The 18,117-nt window shown below is 65.0% G+C and overlaps 1 protein-coding gene across 3 annotated transcripts in view; it reads right to left on the reverse strand.

Moving 5' to 3' along the window:
- Window positions 1-4,380: 4,380 nt before the first annotated feature.
- SKI (SKI proto-oncogene) overlaps window positions 4,381-18,117 on the reverse strand; it is a 66,336-nt gene continuing 52,599 nt past the window's right edge. Inside the window, exons 2-7 of one of the 3 annotated variants that reach the window (XM_032361770.1) lie at window positions 10,151-10,273; window positions 9,936-10,051; window positions 9,125-9,399; window positions 8,730-9,031; window positions 7,731-7,901; window positions 4,381-6,912 (exon numbers count right to left, since the gene is read on the reverse strand). In XM_032361770.1, coding sequence (XP_032217661.1) covers window positions 6,730-6,912; window positions 7,731-7,901; window positions 8,730-9,031; window positions 9,125-9,399; window positions 9,936-10,051; window positions 10,151-10,273 — 1,170 coding nt within the window. In that variant the 3' untranslated portion in view covers window positions 4,381-6,729. Of the gene's footprint in view, window positions 6,913-7,670; window positions 7,902-8,729; window positions 9,032-9,124; window positions 9,400-9,935; window positions 10,052-10,150; window positions 10,274-18,117 lie in introns of all 3 variants that reach the window. The other 2 variants (XM_032361769.1, XM_032361768.1) reach the window with 2 other exon arrangements.

The following is an 18,117-nucleotide window of genomic DNA, read 5'->3' on the forward strand; positions in this document are numbered from 1 at the left end:
GTGCCTAAAGTAGAGAAGGTCCAGGATATCTTCGTGTCCCTGGGTGGGGCTGAGCTGTGGGGTTGTGGGAGAGCAGAGGTGGGGGATATGGGGACCCCGGTGGGCACCCTGTCACTCGCCAGCTTCTGTGCAAGCAGCCTGCGCTTTGCATTCACAAAAGTGTGTGGACATCACAGCAGTGTCCACGGCCCACCTGGGTTGCCGAGGGGATCTGGACGCTGCCTTCCGACTCTGCCCTTTGCTGCCTTTCCTGCCTTCTCTCTCGCACCCCTGCCTGGGCCTTGAGCTAGACTCAGGTGTGTCCTCTGGTGGGGGCCAAGCCCCGATCTCAGGCTCCATCCCTCACAAGGTGCCTACCCCTGGAGGTTTCCAGAGCAAGCTTCTGTGGCAGGAGGAGTGACCTGGGTAAGAGCTTGGGCCAAGCTTCCTGCCAGTAAGGGCTCCTGGGCCAGGCTTGGAGCAGGAAGGCCCGACCCCAGCCCTGCCAGACACCTGCCTGTCCCTACCACCTCCTACAGTGGAGCCACCTGCTCCAGGGCTGGGAGCCCCAGCACCCGCGGCCCCCAGCCCCTGGCATGGGTCTGAGCACAGATGGCTGCGCGTGTGAGGCCTACAAGGCTCACGTCACCACTGCGTGTGGGGAGGGGGTGGGGGGGACGGGGCGGGCAGGCATCCAGGCCCCGAAAGTTCTGCACCCCCGTGCCACGGTTGCCTGGCAGTGGGCAGAGCACACAGGAGGGCACAGAGCATGGTGGGTCTCCGTGGGTAGGGTCAGGGTCCCCCTCCAAGGCCCTGCTCTTCCATCCGGCTGGGGTCAGCACACCTGTTGCTGAGGGCACACAGTCCCGCGGGAATCTCCGGTCCACTTTCCCTACAGGACCCCTGCCTTCCTGGAGGTGGTGGGACTCAGACTGTGCTGGGCCCCGGCCAGCAGAGTGTGGGTGTGGGACCTTGGGATTCTCGGGAGCCCTCCAGCCTGTCCCTGCCTGGCCAGTGAGAAGGGGGGGATGGCCTCCGATGGGACAGGCAGAGAGGGAGGGGGTGTCGGTGGGGAGTGGAGGTAGGTCAGGCTCCAGGTTGGGCAAGCCAGGGAGGGGCCTGCTGGCCACAGCTGGGAGTGTGGGTGGGGTGGAGGTGGGGGACCACACTGAGTGCCGGGGCTGACCCCGCAGTCCTCCCTGGGGGCCTGGGGAGGATGGGCCGCCCCAGCTGTTACTGTAAATGGGCAGGCGGCTTCCTCTTTCCATGGAGGGCGCGCCTGGCATCCGCCTCCCCAGATAAGGGTAAGAGTTCTCGGCCTGTGGTCAGACCCCTGACCACAGGGTGCTGGGTGGGGCCTGGGGGCCAGACTGTGGCTCTGGGGCCAACAGACTGGAGGACGGGTGGGGATCCCAAGACACAGACAGGCAGGAACGGCTGAGTGCACGGGGGACCGGGGTGGGGCTGGGGCTGCTGGCGGTAGAGGAAGAAGTGAAAGCGGAGGCGGGGGAGTGTCACAGGGCAGGCCAGAAACCAAGGACCTGGGTAGGCGCCCGGGAGCAACCCCTCTGCCCCAGGCCCCCCGCATCCCCGGGGCCTCGGGCAGTGTGGAAAGCGGCACCATCCTCGGAGCAGCCCGCACCCGGAGCCCGGCTCAGGCCAGGGTTCTGGGCAAACGAGGCCTGCGGCAGGACAGCCTCGTGGGTCCCTGGGCAGCATGCCAGCGGCGGGGGCAGTCCTGAGCCAGGGGACCCAGAGGTGGGGCAAAGAGGCAGGGCATGGCCAGGAACCCTGGGAAGGGGGCTTTGACAGCAGACGGCCTCCGTGTCCTGCACCAGGGTGCCCAGGGCCCCTGAAGGACTGATGTAGTCGCGAGAGAGGCCACAGGGGAGGGACAAGGGAGGCGGACAGCAATAATCTCAAGCAGACCCCCCCCCAGCACGGAGCCTGGACAGACAGACGTGGGTCTCCATCCCCCCACCCATGAGGCCGCGACCCGAGCAAAAATCACAAATCGGACACTTCACAGACTGAGCCACCAGGGTGCCCCGACCCAGGGGCTTTTAAAGTTAAATTCATACCCAAAAGTGAACCCGGAGTTGGAGCCCCGGCCCCGGGAAGGTACTGGCTGGCGTCCGGGCTTCTGAGGCGGCCGCCAGCCCACCTCCAAGGCCCCGCATGGGCTGAGCACCACACTGGCCACGTGGTGCCCCCATGGCCTGCACTGGGCCCGCCACCCTGGGGAAGCCCCCTTCTCCAGCCCCTGCGGGCCTCCTGCCCTCCTCCGGGACGGCCTCTCCCCTCCCACCGCCTCGTTCCTCCCACATTCGGGGCCTGGAGCAGCCCGCGGACCTTCGCCCTGGAGCCAGTGGGGAGCCCAGAGCCTGTGGGCCCAGAGCGGCGGCAGCAGGAGATGCTCTGCGGAAGGACAAGGCCTGGCAGCAGCACAGGTACACCTGTGTGGCAGGCCCCAGGGAAGGGACATCAGTGGCTGCATCGATACCCTGTGGGAACGGCAGGTCTGGACAAGTCCGTGAGGTCCCATGAGGATCTGCCGCCCATCCAGGTGGGCTTGGTTGTGAGGCCGAGAAAGGGGCAAGTGTTTGGCACTGGGCACAGGTAGGGCCTTGGCTGCCTGCCCCTGCGGCCCTCGGCTCCCACCCAGGGCCACTGGGGAGACCCCAGAGGACAGCGAGGAGCAGCCCTCTCCACAGCGCCACACGGTGCCCTGGACATTGGGCAGATGTCGTCATGGGGGGCCCACACCCTAGGTGTCCAGCCCTGCCCGGGAACTCAGATTCTGGCCGATGGTCCCATGGCTTCACAGCGGGGAGTCAGGCCAAGGTGACTCCCAGGTGATGGGGGGTTGGGCTCCGCTCTTGGGGCTGAGCCCCACTATGTAACCTTGCGGGCCACACCTGCAGGCCAAGGACCCCAGGGCCCCAGAAGCAGTAGGAGGGGCAGGGCCTGGGCTTGTAAACCACCCGCCTTCCCTCTGCTCCCCGACCCAGGCTCTATCAGATCCTGGGTGGCCCCCCACGAGGGGCTGGGATCTTGGCCTTGGGGAGCCTGTGGACGACATGGAGGTTCTACCTCCTGGTCCCCACTGTCCACGCTCCAGATCCGGTCTGGATAGGAGCCTGGAGCTCCGGCAGAGTGGGCTTCTCCTGGCTGCGGTTATCCAAAGCCCGGCGGGCTCGGTCCCCCTCCCTGGGACCCCCGAGGACTGCTGGGGCTGCGTGTGCAGTAGCCAGGGCTGGGCACTGGGGCTTCCCACCACCCAGTTCTCCAAGTGACCCCCGTATGACCTTGGAAGGGCTCCAGTGGAGCTGGCAATTGGGACACCGGCAGCCACAGGGACCCGGGAGAGGTGGCAGCATAGGGTTCCCAGCACCCAGCACGGCCAGAGTCCCCAAGCTTCTCCCTCAGGCCAGCACGCTGGGGCCCAGGGCTCTCAGGCCCCCTGAGGGGAGCTGGCCATCTGCCCCGGAACAGGGTGGGGCGCGCGGCAGGCCTCCGGCCCCCCACACAGTCCCCTCCAGCTGATATCCGTGGGCCAGCCAGGTGGGACCTAGGCAGACAGACAGCACCCCAGCCAGGGCGCTGCCCACCCAAGCCCCATGTCACTCCGGGTCGCCGGAGACCGAAGGTCCGCACAGTCTGACAGGCAGACAGACACCCCCGCCCCCACCCTGGGCTCAGGCCCAGATGGTGACCCGGGCTGGGGGGAGGGTGGCCCAAGCACGGCTGTCCGCGGCACACTCTCCAAGTCCTTTATTGTACAAGGTCATCTGTTGGGGGAGGGGCGCCAAGGGACTACGGCACACAGCGAAGTACATAAATAAGCAAGCTTTCTCTGTGTTCGTCTTCAATCAGGCATTTATAAACAAGAAAGCATACATTAATTACATAAAAATAGTTTTCGATAGTAGAGTAAGTCATCATGTCGTCATTAGCAGCAGCAGAGGGACGCGGACAGCGGTGCGGACGCTCCTGGCGGGGAGGAAGCTAGAGCTGTGGGGTTTTTTTTTTCCTTAATTGAAAAAAAATGTCGCTTGTGACTCCTGACTTAAAGCAAGAACAAGACGGCCGCTCGAGCCTGGTGGACGCGGTGGGTGGGCAGGGGCAGGAAGGACGGAGCCCGGGGGCTGGCGGGGGGTCCGTCCCCTCGGGCAGGGGAGCTGTTCTTCCTCAGTTAAAAACAACCCCGAAAACAAGACAACTACCAGGTAAGAAAAGAGTTTCTGAAAAAGGAACCACCGTACACGCATGTGATACAACAGTGTCGGGAACAGTATTTACAGGGACCGTCTGTACACGGGGCTAGTCCGTACGAAAAGCAGGATATTACGTGTGTGAGTTAGCTGCTCCAAAGATATGAATGTTATTGCTGTTGTTTTTCCCTTCGTTAAAAATCCTCTTTCAGCGCAGAAATAATGAGTGATTAAACTGAACACACAGTCATCCGGATAGCGGGCGGGTTACACACAGGGAGAGCCCACAGCCGACAGATAGCTCCCTTCTCCCTCTGCACAGAAACCAAACGGCAGCTGCGCCGACCAAAGCCGGGTCTCGGGCCCCTCAGCCCAGCCCCCAGAGGATGGGAGTGGCCAGAACGCGCCGACACCCCCACCCCTGGACACCCTTCCACCCAGGGAGCTGCCCAAGAGGGCTCGAGCTGCTGGTGACCGGGGAGCCCGGGACAACCGGTCCCCGCCCCCACCGGGCAGCCGTGGCGGGCCGGCTCTTCCCGACCTTCCGGGACGAAGCTGGCACATGGGGGTGTGGACCGAGCAGAGAGACGGTGACCAGAGGCGGGCAGGGCGAGGGCGAGGGGAGGCGGGGCCCCAGCAGAGGAGCTGTGAGAACTCCCCACCCTCCGGGACCCCCCCAAACTCCCAAACCTAAAAGTGAGCGGGAGGCCCCGGGCGGCAGGCCCCAGGGCCCTTTGATCTCTCTGGACTTTCCGACTTGGCACCAGAGCACAGCCAGCCAGAAGCACAGGGCACACGCGCTTAGAGCTCTGCCCTGGCGAAATCACGCAGTTTCCCTTGAAGAAACGACTGAAAACACACAACTCTGGAAAAACAAGGCTGAGCACGGCACTGTGAGTGTGGCATAGCACAAGCAGCCCCTTCTGGGGCCGGTAATAATGCCCATGGACGGGTGCACACACGGCAGAGCGCTACCATCCCATGCATACAGATCTCATAACTGCAAAATAAACAAAGCAAAAAAAAAAAAAAAAAAAAAAAAAACAAACACCCAAACCAACGCTGCGTATATACGATGTCCCTTTTGCATTGCACTTTAGAAGGGGGTCCAGCAGCACCTGCGCCCCTCCCCCCAGTAAACCACGGGCGGGAACCCTGCAGATGACCCGGTCACCAAGCCTCTGCTCGTCGCGGCGGCGGGCGGCGCCAGTCTTGGCCGGCGGTCTGCTCTCCACCTCCGTCTGCGCTCACAGCTGCCTCGGCGTTAGAACGGGGTCAAGCGAGGAATTCTGGTAAGATCTTTCTCGTGTACATAAATACCGTAATTTCGGGATGGGTAAGCCGCCTCTCGTCCACTGGGAGATCATTTTTCAAGCTTGGGCATAAAAAACCTTATACAATTTGCATGAACAGTTGAGAGTAAACGAGATTATTTGGAATAAATGCAAGGAACTTATTCTGATAGTGGCAGATTCAGTCCTATTGAAGACAAGTATCTCGGGGGTAAAAAGACAAGTCAGGGTTTGCTGTACAAGATGCTGGAAGGCACAGAACTACCCCCCGAAGTTCAGTTTTTGCATTTTCGTTTTGTGATTCCCTTGTTCAACCAAGCACCAGAGGGGGTTTCTAAACACTCGAGCACTTAGAATGTGCACTGCTCTATAAACGGGTTCGCGATATTTGAAAAGTAAAAACCTCAGTTAACTGGGGAATAAAAAGAGCAGGGAGGGGTTTGACAAAGTGCAGTTCTGAATATACGTTTAAATGAACAAACAAACAACAAAAAAAATAGTGAAGTAATGCTGTTTTGTTCCAACGCTGCAGCCTCAGTCCGACGCAACAGGAGTGGCCCGGGGAGGGCAGCCGAGGCGGCGCGGGCCTGGCACTGCCCCACCCCCACCCCCAGTGCCGCCGGGCGGCCGGGCGGGAGGAGGAGGTGGCAGCCCGGCTCGCGGCGCCCTCCCTGCTCCTCCCAGCGGCAGCACAGGAAGCCTGGGTCCTCGTCGCTGAAAAAATAGACTCTGGAGAAAACCCTCCCTGTCCCTGTCCCGGGCCGCCGCGGCCGAGCTGCGATGGCTTGTAGGGGCGGGGCGGGGCGGGGCGGCCGTGCCCGGCTCCCTTAGCAGGTCCTCGCATGGCGTCACGTGTTGCTGAGGCTTTTAAAAGTTAGTCATTAAAAAACCTGTTGATTTTCGGAGTATCAAGTCTTCTTACTGGGTTTAAATAGCTTATAACAAAATGTAAATGGTCGAACGTCCCGGCAAGCGCAGGGCCGCTGCCCGGCGCCGACCGGGCCCGGCGGCGGCTGCGAACCCCGCTTGCGCGCGTGAACTTGGCCAGTACAAAATTCTGCAGTGGACTCCAAAAGTGTGTGGTTCCAAACACTCGCTTGGTTATAGGCACAGTAAGACGTTGTGCTGTTGGCCGCGGGGCGGGCCCACCGGCGCGCAGAGCCCCCGAGCCCCGGGCCGGCGCGGGCCGCCCGCCCACCCGCTCCCTGCGGCGCCCGCCCCGCGGCGGCAGACGGTGGGGTCCGCTAGGGCTCGGGCTCGGCCGTGCTCTCCGCGGCCTCGGGGCGCGGCCGGGGCCACAGCTGCTCGCGCAGCTCCTTCACCACCTTCTCCAGGTGCTCCCGCGCCTCGCGCTCCCGCAGCAGGTCGGCGCGCAGCTGCTCGCGGTCCGCCTCCGCCTGCTGCAGCTTCACCTGCAGGTCCTCGATCTGAAAGGGACGGGGGCGTCAGCGGCCCCGCCTCCCGCCCCCGCCCCCGCCCGGCCCCCTTCCTGCGTGGGAGACGCAGTCCGCGAGGGAGGCGGGGACAGGGGCCGGACAGCATGACCCGAGCGCAGACGCAGCACACAGACACCACTTCCCACCGCCTTCCCCTCCCCGGCGGGTGGGCAACGACCCGAACCCTAAGAGCTGCGGCCCGGGGGTGGGGGGAATCCTGCTGAACCCGAGGCCAGGCCGGAGGAGGGGGGGGCCGCAGGGCCCACTGCCCCCCTACCTGGGACTCCTGCCGGCCAGGACGGCCCGTCAGGCAGCGCAGAGACCCTCGGAGGTGCCCAGGGTGGGCAGCCCGCAGCCCAGGCCCCGGCCCCAGGACAAAAGAGTTGGGGCTGCCTGGGGGCCCCCTGCACCCCTGGGGCCGGCTCGGAGCCGACTCCTCAAGCAAAATCCCCCAGGAAGGGCCCGGCCTGGAGGGAAGGAGCCCCAAGGAGCTCCCACACGGTGGCCCCGACAGGCCAGAGGACCGCCTCTCCGTGGAGGACCAACGCCGGCAGCCCAGGGAAGGGCCCCCCTGGCCTCCTGAGCCGGCAGCGGGTCCCGCGGGTGCCCAGAGAGCGCCGGCCGCTTCCCGCCCGGGGCCCGGGTGCCGCTCCGCAGCGGCAGCCGACGGGGGCGCGCTGGGGCCTCGCCGCCGGGCCCTGCCTCCTGGGTGGCGCCCCGACACCCGCCCCGAGGCCCCCCGCCCGTACCTGGGCCGAGTACTTGGCGCGCAGGCGGCCGGCCTCACAGCCCTTGTCGCACACCCGCACCTGGCGCGCCTGTTCCAGCTCCCGCTTGAGGCGCAGGCGGGACTCGTTGGCCTCCCGCATCTTCTTCTCGTTCTCCGCGCGCAGGCGCTCGATCTCCTTCCGCAGGTTGCGCTTGGCCTCCGTGGCCTCCCGCAGCTTCTCCTTCTTGGCCACGCGCAGAAACTCCAGCTCCTGGAGAGCGAGCGGCACACACCGTGGGCCGGGGGTGGGGGTGGGCCGTCCCCTTGCTGCCCCGGCCCTCCCGTCCCCACGGGGTCCCAGCGCACCCCAGCCTGCGGTCTGAGCAGACAGCCGCGGCGGGCAAGCTTCTGCCGGGGCCCCACGGCCGCAGGGGTCCCTCCAGGCGGGGCCCGGGCCCCCGATGCACAGCGGCGCTCCCCGGCGTGGGCAGGCGCACTCACGCCCCCACCCGGAACCAGGGAGAAGGCGTTCTGGGTGAGTGCCTGACAGACACGTCTGAAATCTGGGGCTCTCAGGAATGCACGGCTGAGTCGCGTGTGCGAGGAGCCCCTGGGCGAAGCTGCGAACTTAGCGGGCGCCGGGGGGCCTCTCCTGCAGGGCCACAGAGCCCGAGGGTGAAGGCCCGCCCTCCCCGAGCCATGAGCTCTGCGGAGAATGGGCACAGAGGACACGACAACATAACGACCTGGGGGCCGGGTGCTACCGAGGTGGGAGGCAGAGGCAGATGCGGGCGGGGCCCAGACCCCCTCGGCCTGCAGTCCCCGCCGCACTGTGGGGTCAGCTCGGAGCCAGCGTGTGTGCACAGGCCGTGCGCTGGTGCCCGAACCGGAGCCACCTGGTCCAGCCGCCACGCTTGCCAGAGCAACCTGCCGCATCCGCCTCCGACAGCCCGCGTGTGCACAAGGGACCCCGGGGGCTGCAGCCCAGGAGGTGTACCAGTGCTTGGCGCGCCAGGGCGCGGGGCTCCTGCTGGAGAGCAGCGGGCCTGTGCTGCCCCAGAGGGACAGGCCGGCAGCGGGCGCAGGGGCGGAGCCTCACCTGGTGGAGGCCGCGCTTGGCCTGCAGGGCGGCGCTCAGCTTCTCCTCCTGCTTCACCCGCATCTTCACCACCTCGTGCAGGAACTTCTCTTTGGCTTCCTTGGTGTCCAGGCCGCCCTCCAGGGCCTGCCGCAGGTGCTCCAACTCGGCCTCCAGGCCGCCGCTCGTGGGGTCGGCAGGGGCCGCAGCCTCAGGGGCGGCAGGGGCGGCGGGTGGGGCGTGCACGCCGGGGGAGCTCAGGTCCTTGGCGGAGCTGGAGGAGGTAAGGGACGGGGACGAGAGCGAGGACAGGGAGGAGGTGACTGCGGAAACACAGACGGAAGCCGAGGTCACCAGCGTGCTCGGCACGCGGCCGTGCGGCGCTGCGCCCGGGGCAGGCACCGACCCCGACTCACACGTACATTCCTCCCTGCTCTCCACTTCCACCTCGGCCTCCGAGTCCTTGTCATCCTCTGGGGCGGCCACAGCCACGGGCGCCGGCGTCTCTGGGGCTCCAGGGGTGTCCACGGTCAGCTTCCGCTTCCGTGGCTGGAGGCAGGTGGCCAGAGGCTCAGGGGCCCGGGAGACAACGGCGGTGCACGGTGGGCTGCTCACGACCTTCTGCTGAGCCGGTGGGGCCAGGGCCACGTTGGGGGCCACACCCGTTTCGAAGCTCTTGTAGGAGTAAAAGCTGCAGGGTATGGGGGGGCGTTGGGGCCACAGGCATCTGCTCCCCACCCCGAGTCCCCCATCCCACCATGGCCAGCACGCGAAAGCTCCTTATGGGACCCGCCCCCAGAGGGTACGAAGGAGGAGATGCAAGCCAGTGGCTGTAGCCCGACCCTGTCTAAGGGACCAGCACGGTGGTACTGCCTGGGCCCCCTCCCAGACTGCTTCCAGGCCCACGTGGCCCCATGTGCAGGCACTCACAGCAGGCCCGCAGGAGCAGAGAGCCTCTGGGCCAGCACAAGGCAGCTTGCGGGTGGGAACAAACACAGCAGCACCCCGGGCCCTCCGTTCCCCCTGCACTGAGCCACCGAAGGAGCACCCACAAGGGGGGGAAGCCCGTCCGGAGACACACAGAGCAACAGCCTTTCTTGGATCTTGTCCACTTTGAGAAAGACCTTAGGCGGCTCCTGGCCCAGCAGGTGCTTACGGACACCCCGGTGGCAGAGCCCAAGCCCAGCCCCTGTGTCCTCGCTGCCTGCTGGCACAGAGGGCACTCACCTGTCACGGATCAGGGCCGGGAGGTGCGGGGAGAGCTCTTTGTCACTTGTGGACACCGCTGGGGACCAGGGTCGGAAAGCGGAGAGGCGCTGGCGAGGGTGAACACAGCCAAGGCTCTGCAGGGAGAGAGGCACCGGGCGTCAGAGGGCGTCAGAGGCTGGGGCGCGGACCCCTGCGGCACCTCCCTTCCCTCCGCCGCCCCTGCCCCGCTCCACCTTGCTGGAGGAGCTGGCCAGGGTCCGCAGCCAGCCCGACTGTTTGTCCTTCTCAGAAGATGTGGGGAGTTGGGCGGAGGCGCCATCTGTCTTCCGGATGGAGGCTGGGGGCTCGGAGGAGACCTGTGAGAGACACGAAAGTTGTCGTTGGTGCCTCTAGCTCTGGCCAGGGTCTCCCAGCCAGCAGACTCGACCGTGCACAAGGCGTGAACAGTGACGTGCAGACCCGGACCCCAGCAAGGGACAAGTTGCATCCCCGCGTGCCCTGTGGGGCTGCCACGCTGGGACCTCACCCCACAGCTGCAGAAGGCTCAGGGGAGGGCGCCCAGGCTGAGCTCCGGGCAGGACCTCGAGGGGACAGTGCTCTCTCCCCACCACGGCCTTGTCTGCGCACTGCCGACCTGGTGCCCACACAGCTGACGGGAGCCTCAGACTCTGGCCTCTTGCTGCAGTCCTGCCTGGATGGGGAGTGGGGAGCCCGGCAGGCAGGCTCACTGGCCAAGTGTGGGGCCTTCCATTGGGGAGGGTCACCCAGGGCCCCAGAGTTCTGGGTTCTACCAAGCAGAACAGACAACTTGCTGTCAGCCGGAGGGGCCGTCTGGCAAGACCCCAGGAGAAAGGGGGGGCAACCCTCCAGCGTGTGCCCACGGCTTCAGGACCGAGGCCACGCTCATTTTCTCCTCACGCCTCGCAAAGCTGCCTCCAGCCTCCCAGGGGCCCCAGGTTGTGCGTCTGCCGGATGCGGTGGCCAGAGGGGCTTCCAGCACCGGTGTCAGGATGACACACGCCCCCATCCTGATGGCGCAGGATCCCAAGGGGGACGGGGCCTCTGCCTGAAAAAACAGAGCCGTCTGTGGAAGACGGACAGTGCCCACACCCAGGGCAGCTGCGCCGGGGCCACACGCAGCCAGCATGCAGCCACCCGCCCGGGGCCAGGGGCCAACATGACAACGCGCTGTCGCAGGTCTAAACTCAGGAGAGAGCAGAACTGGGGGGCGCTCTGCTGGCCGTCGGGGAGCCTTGGAGGGGAGAAGCGCTCCTCCCCACTAAGGGCTCCTCCAGAACACTTAGAGAAGACACTGTGTCACAAACCTGGCCCTTGGGGGGACACGGGCTTCCCGGGAGGGGGAAGAGGGCAGGGAGGCAAGTGGTCCATGGAGATGCCCTGCTTACCAGGGCCATCGTCACCAAATACCAGGGACAAAGGACTGGCGGGACCCTGGCCAGAGGGCCAAACCCAGCCCCTCACACTCCTGTATGCACGCATGTCCACGGGGCCCCCACCATCTGGCAGCCCTGCTCGGGGGACAAACACGTAGGGCGAGGGGGACTCCGGGGACAGAGGCAGCCTTGGGCCCCAGGGAGGAAATACTAGGACCTCGGACCCTGTGCAGGGACGCACTGGCCTTTGTCCTCAGAGAGAAGCAGCTGCCTGAGGCCGGTGGCCCGAGGCCTACGCCACGCTCTGGGGAGGTGCTCCCAAGCGGAGCCCACAGACGGCTGTGGACGGTCTGCTCAGACACAAAACAATCATTCAGGAAATAAAGACCCATTTGTTGGTGCTTTTTAGGGGAAAGAGCCGCGGTGACGTCTGTCTGTGCGGCTTGGACACCTCCTGCCGCCTGCGAGCGGGTGGCCGGGCGGGCGACGGGCGGAGCTTCCTGTCGGAGCAGATCGGAGGCAGGAGGAGAGGAAACAAGCCTAGTTCTCACCGAGAGAAAAGCCACAGGCTTGGCACCGGCGCCCGAAGGTTCTAGAAGCCTCAGAGAGACTCCTGCGGGGTGCATACGACTCGGACCATAGGGCCACCCCCCGCCCCGCACCCACAGGCCACAGCCCCATCTGTCCACAGGAAGAGTGAGGCAGGCAGGGCTGGGTTCCCACTCAGGGGCCTGGCCTGCGAGCACCAAGCCCGGGACGTCTGGAGAAAGGGCCTGAGCCTCCCCCGCCCCACCCACCCCCAAGCTTGTCAACCCTAGGATGGGGACGTGTCTTCAGGCAGGAAAAACCCCAAGAGCAGGACCTTCCATGAACATGAGAGAGCAGCAGGAAGGGGCCAGAAGGGAGCCTCGCCAGGACAGAGACACTGGCCCCGAGGGAGGGCTGCTGCTGCCTCTCCCCTGAGAGCGACCTAGAGCCCCGGGAGCCTGTGCTTCTCCAGGCCTGGAAGGCCGCCGTCTCTGGCAGGCCCGCGTGAGCCCCCGCAACGGCCCACGGCATCCCCACTCCCCAAGAGGTCAGCGAGCAGGTAAGGACAGTCACTTCTGGTTCCTGACCCTTCTCAAGGCCTCCAAGCCGGATCACGGGGGCCCACCACCCTCACAGAGGGAGCAGGCTTCTGGGCCTGGGGCCTCAGCTGGGGCACCGAGACTGGCCAGCCCACTGCCCGGAGCCTCGGGCTGAGCCTGCCGAGGGTCCCGCAGAGCGTGGACGGGCTCCCGCGGCCGGCCACGGCACTGCCCGCGGACGCCTGCCCACAGGACTCCGGGCAGAGCACTGCCCCACACAGGGCCGAGAGCACGTGCCAGGACACCCAAGTGTGCCCCCACGCAGCACACACGCAGCCACCAGGACCCCGGCCTTCCACGGAGCAGCCGCTCGGCTGGGCGCGGCGGCCGACGTGCCTGTTGCCCTGCTCTGCGAGGCACCCAGGTGCCCACAGACAGGTGAACGGACAGAGAAGACGGGGTCTGCACGCAGGAGAACGTCAGAAAGAACGAAATGCTGCCACTTACACCAGCGTGCATGGAACCAGCCGTGTCGCACTAAGTGACGTCAGTCAGAGAAAGACAATGACCCTCTGATCTCACCCACACCGCAATCTAAGAAACCAAAGAGAGGGTCACGGGGAAGGGAGGAAAAATGGAACCAGATGAAAGCGGACAGGGGGACTCTTCACTCCCGGGAGAACAGGGCTGCTGGAGGGCGGGGCGGGGCGGCTGGGGGTGGGCAGGCCGGGAATGGGCCCTGGGAATGGGCCCTGGGAGCCACGCGGGCTGATCATCACTGACCTCGGCCTCTGAAACCAATAATGCGCTGCATGTTAAATAACTGAATTTAAATTAAAAAACACAACGTAACGAAACAAAACAAAAACTGCGGCTGCCGGAGCTGAAGGAAGGTGGGAAAGGGAAGTTACTGTTTAATGGGCACAGAGTTTCAGTCTGACAAGAACAAAACGCGACAGACGGCTGGAAGCAAGGCTGCAGGATCGGACCGGGCGCGGCCGCAGTGTACCCTGCAGTGTTTAAGATGGTAAGTGTTACCTTGTCTATGTTTTGCCACGATTTTTACAGCAAATGCTGTTTTTAAAAGAAAAAAAAGAGCTGTCGGGAGAGCACGCAGGCCGGCGCCGGGCCCTCCAGCAGCCGCGTGCGCCTCACAGAAGAGAGAACGCCCCGCGATGGGTTCCGCACACCCTGCCCAGGGGCCTCTGTAGGTTTACGAGGATTTGGGGGCATGACCTCACAGTGACTTGACTATGTCCCTTCTGTCGGGCTGGGCTGCGGGGTCCATCCTGTCAGAGGCTCCAGCAGGCACAGGGGAGTGGGGCGCAGGGCGGTGCTGGGGCAGCGCAGCGAGAGGCTGGGCAGACGACAAGGTGAGCCGCCACCAGGAGCTGGGGCAGCTTCTGGCATCAGCCCCGGGCCCTCAGGCTCACAAACGCCGTATTTCATTCCACGCCTGAGCCCCAAACGCACAGAAGGACAGCATCTGCCAAGGCCCAGAAGCAGGGCAGGGCAGAAGGAGGGCTCCGGGCTCCGAGACCAGCGGCCCTTGGATTTCTGAGCCCTTCCCCCACACTCTGCTGAGAACCCCACGTTCTAGCAGCAGGCCGGCAGGCCTGGGTGTGGGCCCTGACCTGGCATTGGGAGCCCCTAGACGCAAGACTCCTGTGAGAGAGGCCACTGGCAGTACCCCACGTTTTCTCAGGGAATGAGCTCATTACCACCTGCCTCCCAAGACTGGCCTGGGGTGAACCCAGGATCACTCCCCAGGGCCTGCCCTCCCCCTTTCCTGTGCACCACCCTGGACATCTTCAAAGAGAAAGAACAACTGTACATGGGGGACAGAGCGGAGGGAGAGAAGACGTTCCAGATGCTGCCGGCACCGGCCTAAAGCCCAAGAGCACAGCCGCTGTCCATGCGGTGCTCTGGTCGCCACAGCAGACACAACCCTTGGCTCGGGGACCGATTCTGCGGGGACACCGGCGGTGCAGAGGGCCAGCTCCCACCCATCTGCCAGGACAGCCAGAGGCCAGCAGGGCACAGCCATGTGCCACGCACCCAGACGGCCCAGGGTAGGGACAGCCAACCACGAGGACAGACCGCACCCACAGAGCCCAGGTCGAGAGAGCAAGGCCGGGCCAGTGCGCACCGCGCGTGAACGGACGTGCCAGGCCCCCGCGTGCACACAGAGCCAGCGCTACCAGGGCTGTGGCGCCAGAACCAAGCTCATGCGGGCGGTACTGAGGTGTTGACCCGCAGGAGAAAGACGTCCCTCTTTGTCGGTCGGAATCAAGTCACCTTCTCCACCCAGGTCCACGGACCCCAAACTTTATCTACGCGCAATTGAGGGATATGGGGCCTTCGGCTGAGGATCGGACTGTGACAGTCCGAAGACTCTGCCTGTCAGGAGAACCAGGGCCACAGATGCTGAGAATCAGACCCGCGGCCCCGGTGTGCACACAGGGAGCCAGTGTCCAACAACAAGCACGGCTGCGGAGGGCCGGCCGGCAGCCTCAGCACGTCTCCGGCCCTCCACCTTCTCTGAGACGCCCCCAGCGGGTCCTTCTCTCCCCATGCCCTGTCTGGACATCGCTGGCATGTGGTGCCCGGCTAGGGCACACTCGGAGCTCAGCTGTGTGGGTCACTCTCAGCCACAAAGGCCACAGGCACCCGAGAGTGCACGTACAACCCCCGCCCCTCCCCGCCCGGAGCAGATGGGACCTGCATCCGTTTTGTTTCCCTATTCCACTAAGGTGCCCCACCCACTCTGGCCCCTGGACCAAGACCAAGGACACACACTGCCCCCGGTGCCACATGGCGGGGCTACATCCACCGCCACCCAAGTCCCTCTGACCCAACAGCGCTGGGCACCGAGGACGAAGGAACAGGAGAGTGTGTCTGCCCAGCAGACACGTGGGCGCTGAATGTGGAGTGCGGACCTGGGCAGAAGACCAGCCTCCTCACTGCGGCCAGCCACCGCGAGGACGTCCGTGTGCCCAGAGCTTCAGATCCCGACCCACAGTGATAAAGCCGGGGGCGGGGCGGGGGGGGGGGGCATCGCGCCAGAGGAAAAGACTCCCGGGTCCCAGAGCCTGCAGCAGCTGAGCTGGAGCTGGGAACCAGGGAGGCACCGGGCAGCGATCCACCTCCTCCCGCAACAGCAGGCCCAGGCGAGGGTCAGGAAGAGCCCCTGTGGCGAGAAGGCCTCCCGGGTGGCGTGAGCTCAAGCAGCAGTGGCCTGGTCTGGGTGGGCCCTCAGGCCGGGCACAAGCTGATGACAACAGTCACAGGCCTTAGCCAAATGCCAGGGCAGAGAACATCAGCAAGAACCACTCGAGGCCCTCTTCTGCCCAATGTACCGGTGGTCTGGGGCTGACTTCTGGTCAATTCCTCGGGGATCAGGAAAGAGAATTTGGAGGTCACAGGTGGGACAAAGAGCTGAATCCCAGGAACCCCAGCTCACTGGAGGCCAGACCTCTGCCAAGGGTCCCAGGAGGACAAAGGACCAATGCCCAGACCCAGGAGAGGCTCCCCAGGGCTCAGGAGCACACGAGTCCCTTTCAGACACCAACGGTGGGGGATGGACTTAGCAGATCCCGTAACCATGCGGGGCTCTGGACCACACCCAGACGGTGTGTGGCTCGCAGCTCAGCAGGCGTGGCCACGGGTGATCCCAAACAGGCTGAGCCTGGTCTATAGGTCTCCACTGACCACTGACCGCAGGCTGACCACTCGGTGCTCGGGGGGGCCGAGAGCCTGGCAGCAGGGCCCCTCCTTGCTGTGGCCTCAGCCCCAGTCCCTCACAGGCCCATGAAGGGAAGCCACAGAGAGGCCGCCCCGGACAGTGGGAGCAGACCCCACCACTTTGTCCACTGGGGGCTCCCAAGGCAGGGGCAGTCCCTCTGGGCAGGGCCCAGTGGCTGGCCCTCCCTCGGTCTCGGCTCTCCACACTGTGCTCACCAAGCCAGCTGTTGATGCCTAGTTACTAATTAATTACTAATTAGATGCCAAACAACAGGTCCTAGACCAAAGCCCCTTTCCCTCTCACCGCCGGTGTGGTGCTGATGGTCCCCACTTCGAACCCCCCCGACACAGGGGTCTGAGCCAAACTTTACAGAGAGAGTTTGTATACCCCAAATCAAAACAAAACACCGCCCCACGCCAGCCTCCACCCCCGCCCAGTGTCCCCCAAGGGGTCCTGCTGTCCTGGAGCAGTAGGGGCCAGGCCCCACCCCTGCGGCCTTCACATGCTCTTGGTCTCAGGAGATTCCAGCACCTCCTACAAGATCTGGGTCAGCCACGTGGCTTCGTCCAAGACACCAGCTGGTTGGCGCTGGAGGGATCCCTAGTCTGTCACCCTAAGGGGAGGAGGGCTGAGGGGCTCCCCAGAGCCCTGCAAGGCCACGGTCACGCTCCCAGCAGTGTATTTGGGTCAGGGAGGCCACCTCAGGCCCAGACAGAGCAGCAGCATCTGCACCTGGGCCACGAGGCCCCGCCTTGGGGGTGGAGCTTCCCGGCCACACACCTACAGGGAGGGTCGTCCCAGGCAGCCAGGGGGGCTGCGGGCACCCTCAAGGGCCCATGGTGCTGGCAGGCAGGGCTCTGCACGGAGATGGCAGAGGGTCCCCAGAAACAAGGCCTAGACACCAAGGAGGCCACAGACAGATGGTGGAAAAGGCAGCCTCGGAAAAGGAGGCCTCGGCACACGCCCAGTGCCACGGCGGGTCGGGGGGACTCCCGCTTGCTTTCTTACTTCTCAGCACACACAGGGCCCCTTCCGTGGGTGGGAGCAGAGCACACCAGAAGGAGCACAAACCCATTCCCAAGACGCAGCTGCCTGGCCCGCAGGCGGCCGGACACTGAGGCCGACTGCTCAGACCCCAAACGGCCTCCCTGGTAACGAGGCCCAGCGCAAGAGTCCGATGACAGAGCACCTGGCAAAGTGGCTGCCCGGCCAACACACGTCCCACCTCTGCCCAGGCCGCCGCCACAGCCACATCAGAGGCGCCACATGTCGGCCCAGGAATGGAGGTGAAGCCTCACCCAACGAGGCGTCTCATCCCGCTCCAGAGCAACTCAGCTCGCGGAGCACAGCACGGTGGCCCCGCACCGGTCACCGGGTAACAACGGCACTGGCGTCCGTTCCCGCAGGACCTGGCGTGTGCGCAAACAGGGCTGGCTGCGGAGCCCCGGCGGGCGGCACGGCTATGTCCAGGGCAGACGCCCATCAGGAAGGCAGTCAGGTACCGGGAGGCTCGCCAGCCCCTCGAGGACAGTGGCCCCCATTCTGCACACCTGAACAGCACAGAGCAAGCACAAGTTCCAAGACAGTAGCCTGAGAGGCCATGTCCCAACCTCCTGGGTACGCCAAGGGCCCCCCACCCCGGGGAGCTCACACCAAGCTGGGGGTACGTGCTCTACCGCAGAGCCCCACTGCCCCAGCCTGCCAAGGCCGCACCGCGCTGTCCGCCAGCCCTCCCGGCACCGAACCACGTTCATCGACGCCGTCAGCCCAACAGTCGAGACGGTTCTGTGCTAGGAGCCAGCGAGAGTGTTTCATCAAACACCCAGAGCTGTTGCGACATCAGGGCAAGGACTTCTGTGAAATGGCAGGGCTGAGTGAGGAGACGGCACCTGTGTGTTCCGCAGAGGCTGAAGCCTGGGCGTGAGGTCATTGGCCCCTGCGTGCACTAGCGACCTCCTCCAGGAGGCCAACAGGACAGACCAGCGCTGCCGGAG

This window comes from Mustela erminea, chromosome 10, assembly GCF_009829155.1.
Source record: "Mustela erminea isolate mMusErm1 chromosome 10, mMusErm1.Pri, whole genome shotgun sequence".
Lineage (NCBI taxonomy): Eukaryota > Metazoa > Chordata > Mammalia > Carnivora > Mustelidae > Mustela > Mustela erminea.